At 37.1% G+C, this 13,092-nt stretch overlaps 1 protein-coding gene across 4 annotated transcripts in view; it reads left to right on the forward strand.

Moving 5' to 3' along the window:
• The window catches only part of TMEM232 (transmembrane protein 232), a 114,221-nt gene that overhangs the window by 42,230 nt on the left and 58,899 nt on the right, over positions 1-13,092 (forward strand). For all 4 annotated transcript variants that reach the window (XR_005559400.1, XM_039365309.1, XM_039365310.1 and 1 more), the window contains 2 exons: positions 6,523-6,646; positions 6,830-7,049. Coding sequence is in view for 3 of the 4 variants with exons in the window: in XM_039365309.1 (XP_039221243.1) it covers positions 6,523-6,646; positions 6,830-7,049 (344 nt within the window). In the remaining variant the exon portion in view is untranslated. The remainder of the gene's footprint in view (positions 1-6,522; positions 6,647-6,829; positions 7,050-13,092) is intronic.

Raw genomic sequence — 13,092 nt, forward strand, 5'->3', positions numbered from 1 at the left:
AGTATTATTTATTGTGGTTACATCTCTGATGCACAAAGCATATAGAAGTATATAGATAATATTCAACATAGATTATTCAAGCAATCATAAATGCTCCAAAGCCATGAGACATAGTACAGATATCCTTTGTAAGTTTGTGATGCCTCACAATATGGCACCAATGTGGTTACATCATATGCTGTGAAAAATGACAGTGAATGTCCTATTGTTTTTGCATCATGATATAGGAAAAAAAAGCTTTGAACTTGGTTTGGATGATAAGCATTACAACCAGTGCTTGAATGGAAGGGAATTTATGCTTCATCATTCATCAACAGCCACAACTATTAATCTCCAGTCCTTAAGACTTTTGTTTACAGCTGTTGCTCAAATGAAACATTGGAGTTTGTTCTATGGTGGAAACAAATGCAAAATATATATAATCATGCAAATGAAATAGATAATTTATGTTGTAGAGGCAAATGAACAATCTATAGAATATACATTATGTGAGTATTCCTTTGATATGCTTTTTCTGGTAGAAATTAAAGGTATACTCATATAATGTGATTCATGACTGAGATAATTTGCAGAGAAACTAAGAGAAACCCAATAGAATCTCCAAATCAAATGTTGGTGGTGTTCTCAGCTGATACTTTACATTTGAGGTTTCTCAAACTTAATGTGAGAAAAAATGGTGAGAGCAGTTAACTTGAAAGAAACAGAAATGTTTGGATGCTGGAGCACAATATATTGACCAGCTGAAAACTAGACATGTATAGCAAGAAGTGAGTGATATAATTGCAGATTCTACTGTAATTTATGAGTAATCCACCATGTTAGTCCTTCAAGGTAGTGAGTACTAACTTTATTGTAAGGTTACATTAGCAGAATCTTGCAAGACCAGAAGTACGTATTTCTTTCTTTCCTTTTGTTCTGCTGAAAGTTAGGGCAGGTCCCTTCTGAAATGCTTCCCATGCTTTTCACCTGCTGTGGCCTGAGGGATCTTTTAATGCACCAGTTGTCCAGTTTGCTGCTCTCCCTCTTTTCTCCTAAGGTCATTCTCATATACCATTGCATCCACCAAAAATATCTACTCCTAAATTATTATAGGAGTATGCAGTGGAAGTGGTTCCATGTCTCCAATATTGTCAGAAACCCTAAGCACTCCCATTTGTCATATTATCTCTTAAACATTCCAAAGACACCACCGCACAAAACTGTGTTAATAAAAATGGGTTTGTATGTTAGCAAAACAAATATAGTATATTGGGTTATTCTTATTACTGACTGATTAAGCATGCATTTGATCTAGCATACTAGCAGGATCACCCTAGGCTAAGGTTTGTATTCTCATTCTTGCAGATTTATTGAAGCTAGTTAAAAGTTTCAGTAATGATGAGTGGGGGAGATTATACTGTAAAACTATCTTCCTGTTTGATGTAATGAAGATTTGTAGGTGACTACCCATCTATTTCCCATCTGTTTACAATGAACATTTAAATATTTTTTAAATAATATTTTATTATTCTAATTTTACAATTAAACATTTAAAAAGCAATGTGGTGACTGGGTTAATCAATAATTCAATAACATACATAAATCTTTAGTACAAATCTCAGGTTACAACATCAGATATTTCCTCTCTTTTTCCCTTAATATCTACTGTCTCATATTAGGCTAGTATAGTTCTTATAATTATCAACTAAGTAAAACCATCTTTGTTACATTTATCAATAATTTTTAGCTTATACATATCTTAATTGTGTTTGCATTCAATCCTTATATACAATCAATGTCCTGTTATTACTTTTTTCCCAAGCTTTAATTTCCCATCAATATTCAAATTAACATTTGGTATTTATAATTTCCAAGCTTTAGGTAACCAAAGTTTCCCTTATCTCAATTTCTTCCTTTTTCATAACAAAATCTAATATTCTAAATGCACATCTTATCTATTTGCATAGTCTTATATTGTTTTCTAAAAGTTATCTATTTTCCACCATATTAAACCAAAAGTCTATTAGTCATTACACATCTTACCTATTCGATTATATTACTTTATTTTCTAAAAATTATCTATTTTCCACCATATTCAATCCTCTAATATGAAATCCCCTCTAATAAATCAAAACCCTAGTTTTCTTCAGCCTTACTCTGGCTTTCTTCCTTTGCCAACTGACTTTCCATGAATCATCAAATAGTTCTCCCTCTGTTATAATATATATATTATATAACTATATATCTATATATCTATGTATGTATGTATGTATGTGGAAATATATTTATATTTCATATATATATATATATGTTAGTCAAATAGTAATGATCACCAAGAGAGTATCTATAAAAATAGAATTTTAATCCACCGAGCTTTCGTCAAACACAATTGACATCGTCAGGGTTAAAAGGTAAGCGCCGGGGGAGAGTCTTATATACAGCTGTTTAGTGTCTGCTTCCGGCTCCTGGAGCGTGTCATAGGCCCCAGCTGATCGGGTTGGATCTCCAGCCTACATCCCACATTACTAGTCTGCATTCTATCATAAGTTGTTTCAGAGTTGGGAGTCCAGATCTTTTTGCCTTCCTTGCTCATAGCCTCCCCCCCACCACCATCCCTGACGATGTCAATTGTGTTTGACGAAAGCTCGGTGGATTAAAATTCTATTTTTATAGATACTCTCTTGGTGATCATTACTATTTGACTAACATGAATATTCCCAAGAGTCATGTTTTTGTTTTTATTTCCAATCATATATATATATATATATATATATATATATATATATATATGTGTGTGTGTGTGTGTGTGTGTGTGTGTGTGTGTGTGTGTGTGTGTGTGTGTGTCTTTGGTTATTCGGGTTTTCTCCCACGTAAAATTGGAAGTGTCTTGGCGACGTTTCGACGAAGTCTCATTCGTCATCTTCAGGCTGGTGCTTTCGGCTTCGTGCTTCTAGGAGCAATGTGTGATTGTAACTGTTTCCTCCTTTTAACTGCCAGTGGGGGTATGAACTGATTGGATGAGAGCTTGGCTGTGTTCTAATTGGATGGAGGTGTGTTCTGATTGGTTAGGAGCTTGGCTGTGCTCTGATTGGCTGGGGGGTTGGTTGTGCCCTGATTGGCTGGGGGGTTGGCTGTGCTCTGATTGGCTGGGGGAGTGTTCTGTTTCGGTGGGGGCTTTGTTGTACTCAGGTTAGTCTGAGTTGCAGGGGGGTTTAAAATGGTGAGCTGCATTGCTATTTTTTGGCTTCACGTTCGTGGTCGTGCCTCATCTTCATGGTGGGTGTCAGTTTGCTTCATGTATGGATTGGAGGGGTTTAAAGTGGTTAATGATGCACTAAAACCCAAGACAGAGAACAAGAAAATGGCAAAGCCCTCCTCCCTTACATAAAAAGCACCACAGACAGAATCAGTAAGATCCTCCACAAACACAACATTAAGACAGCATTCTGCCCAAACAGAAAAATATCCACCATCCTAAGAAACCCCAAAGATAAAATTGAATTAGAAAATCAAGGAGTATACGAAATCCCATGCACCACTTGTCCCACCACATACATCGACAAACCAACAGAAGAATAAGTGCACGCATTGAAGAACATAAGAACTCAATCAAAAAAGAGGAACCAACTTCTTCCCTGGTCCAACACCTTAAAATCACAGGACATGAAATTGACTTTAAAAAGACCAGAACTATCGCCAAAACGGAACATTTTAATAACAGAATAATCAGAGAAGCCATCGAGATAGAAAAAGGCCCACACAGCATGAACAAACGAGATGATACCTCCCGCCTACCAGCCATTTGGAAACCCGCCCTTATTGACAAATGACTCCCTAACACAAAAAATGACACCAGACCCACACTCACAAAAACCAACAGGATGTCACCACCATACATCCATGCAAAAAGCAAACCCAAAGCCACACCGATGTTGAAGCATGACCACAAACCAGAAGCCAGACCACAGCTGCATCATTAACCACTTTAAACCCCTCCAATCCAAACGATCTCTCAGCCCTGAAGATGTTGGGGAGTTTTCCCAACGAAAGCTTGGCAACCTTTTAATATAGTAAAATACTTTAATTAAAGTATTTTAACTTTAAACTCTCCTGGTGAACGCGCTTTATTCATTCTATTTATAATTATGCCCGGGAGTCGCATTTTCACCATCATTATTGAATATATATATATATATATATATATATATATATATATATATATGTAGGTCTTTGGTTGTTTGGGTTTTCTCCCGCGTAAAATTGGAAGTGTCTTGGCGATGTTTCGACGAAGTCCCATTCGTCATCTTCAGGCTGGTGTTTTCAGCTTCGTGCTTCGAGCAGCATGAAGCTGAAAGCACCAGCCTGAAGATGACGAATGGGACTTCGTCGAAACGTCGCCAAGACACTTCCAATTTTACGCGGGAGAAAACCCAAACAACCAAAGACCTACATACAAACACCCGCGAAAACGTCAGAAAACAAATATATATATATATATATATATATATATATATATATATATATATATATATATATGAGGAAACATGGCTAGATGACTGTAGTGCCTGGATTAAAGACAGACAGGTGAAACCAGATAAACTATTTCTTTGCTAGAGAATAATCAGACAGACATTTATCATTTTTTAAACCTGAGACTGGAGGGTAAAATGCCAACCAAGTTTATAAGCTCTTTCTTTGAACTTAGAGTGATAAAAATAATTAGACACCTGGATGGGATATTTGTATATTAGAAAGATATCATATTGTGTAAAAATTTTCTTACCTAGAATTCTTTTGAGAACCACACAAGTCTAGATGGCAAAATGTGTAATGTACGATAAAGTAAACTATGTTTGCCAAGAGAACATAGCAAGAGACTCACTCATAAAAGAATGTAGAAATGATCAACTGAAAAGTGAAAAAAACTGACTAATAATTAAAATGATTATTTCTTTATTTCTAATGATGAGCTGTAATAATAATAGTAGTAAAGTTGGAAGGGATCTTGGAGGTCATCTAGTCCAACCCCCTGCTCAGGCAGGAAACCCTACACCATTTCGGACAAATGGCTGTCCAGTCTCTTCTTAAAAACTTCCAGTGTTGGAGCATTTACTGCTTCTGGAGGCAGGCTGTTCCACTGATTAATTGTTCTCACTGTCAGGAAGTTTCTCCTTAGTTCTAGGTTGCTTCTCTCCTTGATTAGTTTCCACCCGTTGCTTCTTGTCCTGCCTTCAGGTGCTTTGGAAAATAGCTTGATTCCCTCTTCTTTATGGCAGCCCCTGAGATATTGGAATACTGCTATCATGTCCCCCCTTGTCCTTCTCTTCGTTAAACTAGACATACCCAATTTTAGCAACCGTTCCTTATATGTTTTAGCCTCCAGTCCCCTAATCATCTTTGTTGCTCTTCTCTGTACTCTTTCTAGAGTCTCAACATCTTTTTTACATCGTGGTGACCAAAACTGGATGCAGTATTCCAAGTGTGGCCTTACCAAGGCATTGAAGAGTGGTATTAATACTTCACGTGATCTTGATTCTATCCCTCTGTTAATGCAGCCTAGCACTGTGTTGGCCTTTTTGGCAGCTGCAGCACACTGCTGGCTCATATTTAGGTGATTGTCTACTAGGACTCCGAGGTCCCTCTCACAGTTACTACTATTGAGCATGGTGCCACCTATGCTGTACTTTTGCATTTGGTTTTTCTTGCCTAAATGTAGAACCTTGCTTTTTTCACCATTGAATTTCATTTTGTTAGTGCCCAGTGTTCAAGTCTGTCCAGATCCTTCTGTATCTTAAGCTTGTCTTCTGGAGTGTTGGCTATTCCTGCCAGCTTAGTGTTGTCTGCAAATTTGATGAGTTCCCCATCTATCCCTGTGGTGGTAGTGCAGTGGTTAGAATGCAGTACTGCAGGCTAATTCTGCTGACTGCCGACTGCCAACAGTTTGGCAGTTTGAGTTTCACCATCTCATGGTTGATTCAGTCTTCCATCTTTCTGAGGTCTATAAAATGAGGATCCAGATTATTGGAGGCAGTATGCTGACTCTGTAAACCACTTAGAGAAGGCTGTAAAGCACCGTGAAGTGGTATATAAGTCCTATTGCCAAGTGCTATAAAAAAAAACTGGAATCTCTATGGTGTTTCCTGTCACTGCTAGATCCTGAGCATGTGATCCTTTGATATTTTGTGTAGCTGCTTCCCTTCTTCAAATGGGCTTGCTATGTGCTTGACCATAGGCCTTTTATGCTAGCATATTGGTAGTTGGTGGCTTAACATATTTTGTTGCTGAATTAATAATGTATAAGCATGCATCAAGGAATGGATGTATATAATGTATAAACATGCATCAATAAAACTGCTACTCAAAATGGCTGACACTTAAGAAAATACTTTACATGGGATATTCCATGCATTCAACTGAATTTCATGTAAAGAGAATGTGATACCAACTAAATCCAAAAGAATTTAGCATTATTTTTTAATAATGTTGTATTTTTCATTTGAAAAAGTGGACTGATATTTGTCCTTATTTATTTGAAATATCTAGGTTGGAATCAGTACTGGCCCTGATGGTGCTGGGAGAAAGTGCCAAATTAAACATGTCATGTCTGAAAGTTTTAATGGACCTAGTAAAATATTTTATTTCAAGCTCTGTGCCTCTTCAAAAACAGGTAAGAGCCAAGTTAATCTTGGTGTAGAAAGGACTTGTGTTTATCATTGTGGTGTCCCAGATGAGTTCCTCCAAGATTTGCACTGATTCTGCTGCAGCCAATGCTCTGTAATGTTTCTAAATATGTACTTTAGAATTGTAGTCTTTTTACACATTTTGGTTCCTATTTGATTTTGTTGTACAGGAAAAGAATAACAAGAAAAAGAGGTCATGTTGGCACTGGCAAGTAGGATACATATATACAAATATCCTGAGAGAAATCTGTTTGCATGGCATTAATGCAGATTTACAAAAAACTGCTTTTCTTGGATTCTGTGACTGTGGAAAGGAATATGATAATGACAAAGAATTAAGAGGAGCAAATTTTCCTGATCTTTTGAACTTCTGCCTTCCATCTGATGACTGTAAGTACCAAAGTAGTAATTTTCTCCTGCATTATGTATGTGTGTGGTTCTACAGTGACCATACTATGGCTCATATGCATAGATTCAGTGGTCTACGTGGCCAATTCGCTTATGCCAACTGGTTGCTAGTTTTTTCTAAGTTGCATGTCTTCTTTGTAATTCTGCATTATATATGTTTATGTGTAACAATTATTATAAAACATACCACTGAAGATTTGAGAGGGGTCCAACAGAAGATCATGGATTGGGGTAAATCCGATGCTCTTGCTGCCTAATTTAGATAATACTGTTTTCTTTATATTGCAGTTCTGAACTTGTCACTTCAGTTGTTTTTACAAGGCACATTTCTCCTCACATAGCTCTTGATAACATCAACATATGCTGTTCTCTAAAATGAATATTAAAATCCTAAACTTACACATATTTCAGTTCAAAGGAATATTCAAATTACCATTCATGCTTCTTTTTATTTTTTTTTTATTAAAAGTTTTATAAATTTTACAAAAAAGAAAAAAGAATACAAAACAAGAGACAACATATACAAAAAATAAAACTAAACAATACATATATATATAAAAAAAAAACCCCCCCACCCCTCCCAAACCCCCCCCTCCCTTCCCCCCCCCCGAGCTTCCCAGAGCAGAATATAGGCTTAAAAAGTAAAAAAAAAAAATAAAAATAAAAATTAAATTAAAAACTTTATATTTATATATATAAAAAGATTATCTATAATATATATAAAAATAAAACTTATGAAAAAACTATATAATATTTTTGTATACCCAATCTAAATTGTATAAATTTTATCCATTTATCCCAAACAGCAAAAAACTTCTCTTGCGTTTGTTGCTTTAAGAAAGCCGAGATCTTTGCCATTTCCGCCAGATAAGCTACTTTAAGAAACCATTCCTGCAATGTAGGCAAGGATTCCTTCTTCCAATATTGTCCTACTAACAGCCTAGCGGCTGTGATCAAATTTAACATCAGTACAACCTCCTTTGTATCACAATCTGTAACAATACCTAACAAAAATAGTTGCGGAGTAAATTTTACCCTCCTTCTAAAAATTCTCTGGATATTCCACCATACTTTGATATTCAAATTACCATTCATGCTTCTTTTTATAAGCGCATGACAACTTGTAATTAATCAGCCACTTCATACTCTGCTTTTGAGAATAATTTCAGAAGCTGAGATGTCATCTTGATGAAATTCACATTGATATTACATTCTAAGAACAACTAAATCAAAGACATTACAAATTTAAACAGGTAACAATAAGGTTCACACACCTTCATAATCAGTTTAGGCCAGTGGTTCTCAACCTTTTTAATGCTGCGACCCGAACGGTCGTAAGTCGAGGACTACCCAACTGATCGTAAGTCAAGGACTACCCAACCGGTCGTACGTTGAGGACTACCCAACCAGTCGTAAGTCGAGGACTTTCCTTGCCCAGGAGCACCGCACATGTGTGGTGCTGCCCCCTGCGCCAGCCGAGGCGTAGCTGATAAGGGGCAGCTACGGCGCAGGGAGACCACCGGCTGGGCCACCAGCTGGCCCAGCCCAAGGGAGGTAAGGCACCCGCGCCAGCAACCCTCCCTAAGCCCGCCGGCCTCCCACCCCTGGCCCTCTTTTACTTATATTTTTAGTAGTTGCTCAGCAGGGAGGGGTGGAAGCTTCCAGACAGCTCACCTTCGCTGCAGACAACTTGCAGCACCGTTTGCAGACTGGGGCTTTTGGCGGGCTCATCAGGGCAGAGATAGCCTGGACAATTCCTATTGACTTTTGAAAGCCAATAGAATTAGACTCTATTCAAGAGAGTCTATTCTATTGGCTTTCAAAAGCCAATAGAATAAAAGGGAGTAGCACAGCTAAGGAAAAGGGGGAAAAAATGGTGGACTGTGTTGTTTGGCGACCCCCGTGAAATGGTTGTTTGACCCCAAATGGGGTCACGACCCACAGGTTGAGAACCGCTGGTTTAGGCAATACTAGATTTTATTATACAAAGTTAAAATGAACTTAAAAATAAATTAAGAGAATTCCAGTTTGCCCTAATGTGAGTATGAGCCACCAACCACTTCTTAAAACTAGGAATGTCGTCTTCTACTCCAGTTCACTAGAAAAGCAATTTCCACCTGTTTTTTTCCACTCTGCTTCAAAAGTAGCATTTTCTGACTTGTATATCATAAGCAGCCTTGTCCAGTTCACGTCTTGTGCTTCATTCCATTGGAGAAAGAGGCTTTCTGCCTTCAGTGCCTTCTCCTCTTCAGCCCTTGTCCTACGTGGAAATTGTTTTTACAAGTTCACCACTGGGATGTGGTAAAACTGTTCACTGATGGAACAGAGAAATGGTAGACTTGACTTTTTCTTTTTACCAGGGATTTCTACTTTTCCCTTTTACTGCAAATGCAAGTGGAAATAAATAAGTAATTGAAAAAAAAAATAAAACTAGTATTTTACCTACCACTTTTTGTCATTTTGTCTTTAATAAAGAATATGAAAGCTCAAGTTCATAAAAGAAATCTAGGGTGCTAATAGAAACATGGCCATGGCAGAACCGTGAAAACTTCTCATAAAGTTAAAATTACCTATGCCATATGTAGGCTAAGATCTAGAGGAGGGGTCCCCAAACCCCAGTCCATGGACTGGTACCAGGCCATGGCATGCCAGCAACCGGTCTGCACAAACAAGCAAAGCCCCATCCGCGAGATGCAGGCAGCGCACAAAACCATGCACCCTCCAGTCCACAGAAAAACCTCTCTACACGGAACCGGTCCCTGATGCCCAAAAGGTTGGGGACCTCTGATCTAGAGGATGGACATTGTAATGAACCTGATAAAAAGAACCTGATAAATGTTAAGATTAGGTCTTTGTAAAAAGAAATGTTTTCTGTTTTAAATGTATTTGGTGCATTTTTTTCTCCTAGCACTGGTGTTTGAGATAATGAGAGAGGTAAAACACCTGCAGAATTGCTAAATGCATTCTTTTTTCTCAGTGGTTACTCAATTAGCTATGAGCAGAGGGAAATTAGAATATGAAAAGAATCATTTTTCTTTTCAGCTTGCCTGAATATCTAATGAGTCTTTTTTTCTTCTATTCTTTTTAAAGAGCTTTTGTTGCAGAACTTTTAATACCACCTTCTACCCTCTTGCTGCGTTGTCAGGGACATATTTCTTTCAATATATTTAAAGTAACAGTTTTGATAGCTGCCATGAGGTCATGCAAAGCAGAACTGAAGACAGCCTTGTGATGCTGTTGGGAACTTGGATGAATAGTTTTGTAACAGATTTCTTTCAAAATGTCTAGACATGTTTATTAGATTATAGTTCACTTTTTATGACAGTCCTAGCATACCACCATCTGCTTGCCTTTGTGTATCTCTCTGTGTGTGCAATAACAATGTGACACTTGGATATTCTAGGTTCTCTTTTCTCTCTTTTAAAAAATCTGTAATAAATTATCAGTGCTTAACTCAATTGGAAAAGAACAAAATGGTTTAATTGTGAGTAGTAAAGTATGGTTGGCTGGATTGGTAAGGTCTACAATTTATATTGTTAATTTCAAGGTGAATTGAGCTAACGCAATTGTTTTGCATGCTGTAACTTAGCTTTCATAAAATAAAGACTTAAGAGAGAAAATAAATTGGGGATGTCTATATAAGGAGATTCCCAGAGATTATCATAGCTTAGATATAAATCTTTACTCTGCAACTTGCGTAAAAGGAAAAGCAACTGGATCCAGATTGGATTTTGGAGGGAGATTAGAGTAGATGGGAATAGCTTCTGAAGACAGAAATTCATGTTGACCAATCAGTATCTGATGGTTTGATTGGGTGCCTGCCAATTGTTTTCTATAGTATCATTTTTTTTATCATGTTTTGGGCTGTATACCAAACTTATGCATTACCATTTGTCGACTTATTTGTTGATTTATTTATTTATCAACTTGTTTTGTTGATAAATAAAAAAAGTAGCTCTAGGTAGTGTTAGAAGTAAAGTCTTCATCCTGGTTCATCCAAGCCGGGAATAAATAAGCAAACATGGAGACTGCTTTGGGAAGAAGGTTACAGTTTATTGCAGAAAGATGGTTCTTCAGGAAAGTGCAGAGGAGAGAAGGAGGAGAGGGAGAGAAGAAGAGAGAGATTGAGCACATGGGCAGTAGGTTTTATACCCCCCCCTAGCCTTTTGTTTGGAATAGTTTCCTGTTCTTGTGGCATGAACCTTGAGGCTGTTTCTGAGTGTTTGTCTAGGCCTTGATATCTGTGGTTTAATTCTATTATCATATCCTTCTTCCCAGGTGATGGGGCTGATTCCTAGAGTTTGGGTGGGGTATGCAGATCTTCTCTTTTGTCTTCTTGATTGCTCTGACTCCAACTTTCTGATGGTTTTACATTTGCATTTGTATGGGCCTAGCTCTTGCTTGGGGCAGAGAGATAGATTTAGGGCCAGGTTTGGTTTTAAAAAGTCCTTTTGAGGAAAAATATATTTTTCTGCCCTTTTTAATATTTCTTCTCTGGGCTAACTTTCATCAGTAGCTTATAGAATAGGATTAAAATATCAAATAAAAATAACACAATCAGCAAAATAGTACATGGCACGGAACAGGGCAGATATCTAATGCAAACATGTTCTTCGCCCTCTACTGCAGGACACTTTCCTATCCAAGGGCAGTGTTGAAAAACTAGCTCATTATATTTAATTTCTATGTTTTACCAAGATATGAATATAAGGATAGCCTTGCTGCATCATACCATAGCCCATCTTCATCCAGTTGCTTGAAGAGGATACAGAGAATGTGTCTCCATTAACACATAGGGAAGGAACAAGAACTAATCCAAACACATTCAGTATTCTTCTGCCAAGGAGAGCAACTTTTATTGTTACAGTTCAAATAAAAGAATATGTACTTCTCTTTTCAGTATATTGTGGTCTTAGCTTAACAATCTTACACAATTAATTTACAGAGTTTCCTGCAGTTTATTAACTCTTTTAGTAACTCCCTCTTGTATCCACTATCCACACAATTGATAAACTTCATCACTAGTTCTTTTCTAAACAGTTTGGATTTATTTGCACTTTCATGCTCCTAACTTTTTCTACATTATATACTTTGGAGATCCTCTCTCTAACTGCATTGCTTGTTCTCCTCCAGTAGCTTGTTTCCTTGCTCTTTACTATAGGTGCAGCACTTCCCGTCCATATAGACAGGCAACTATGAAACTATGAAAACTCCTTTGCTGACAAATATTCTACTGTAGTTATAAATCTTGAACTACTAGAATGTAGAAGTGCTTGCTCACAAGTGTGCTAATTAAGTACAGTAAGTCAATAATTTTCTAACTTTTCACGCATCTGGCAAATAGACACCACCTCAGTCATGGCAGGTTACTTGCCACAATCTTCTATGTATTTCTCTTTATCTTTAGCTCTTTGGCAAGTATGATGACCACAGGATTTGATGAAATCATCAAGCACATTCAAGAGCCAAATTATCTTTTATTTGTTGTCATACAGTTGAAACTTTGCAAAATTTTGCAGAAAAGTGTGATATCTGCTACAATACAATGCATGTTCCTCTCCCCAATCCATCCACTTAGGAAATAATGGAACCTGATATTTTGTTTGTTCTTGTCTACTTGCTAACTATTGATCACTATCATATTCTATTGCTTTGCAATACAATATATAAAAGATAGAGAACATTACTATAATTTAAATGACTATCTTTTTTAAGTGCAAAAGTTTATTTGGGTGTGTCCCATTCACCAGCCTGTGCTGAGGCACCTACTATTTTTTTCCATCCAGCAACCACAATTTTTCATCCAGAAATCATTATGGAATAGTTTCTGGCTCTACTTTCCTGAATTATTATTTTTTCATTTCTTTATATATGTGCAAATAGGAGCTGCTTCCTATACCTGCAAAACAACAATTCAGCTAACTGGTAACTTTATGAGCTTGATCTTATTTTTACTCTTTTTTTTTCATAAAAAGTTCATTTATTTGGAATAACCCCTGCCAGATTGGGATTTTTTTTCCCAGTG

The sequence above is a fragment of the Crotalus tigris genome, unplaced genomic scaffold (assembly GCF_016545835.1).
Source record: "Crotalus tigris isolate CLP2741 ecotype Arizona unplaced genomic scaffold, ASM1654583v1 scf7180000020032.448945, whole genome shotgun sequence".
Classification (NCBI taxonomy): Eukaryota; Metazoa; Chordata; class Lepidosauria; order Squamata; family Viperidae; genus Crotalus; species Crotalus tigris.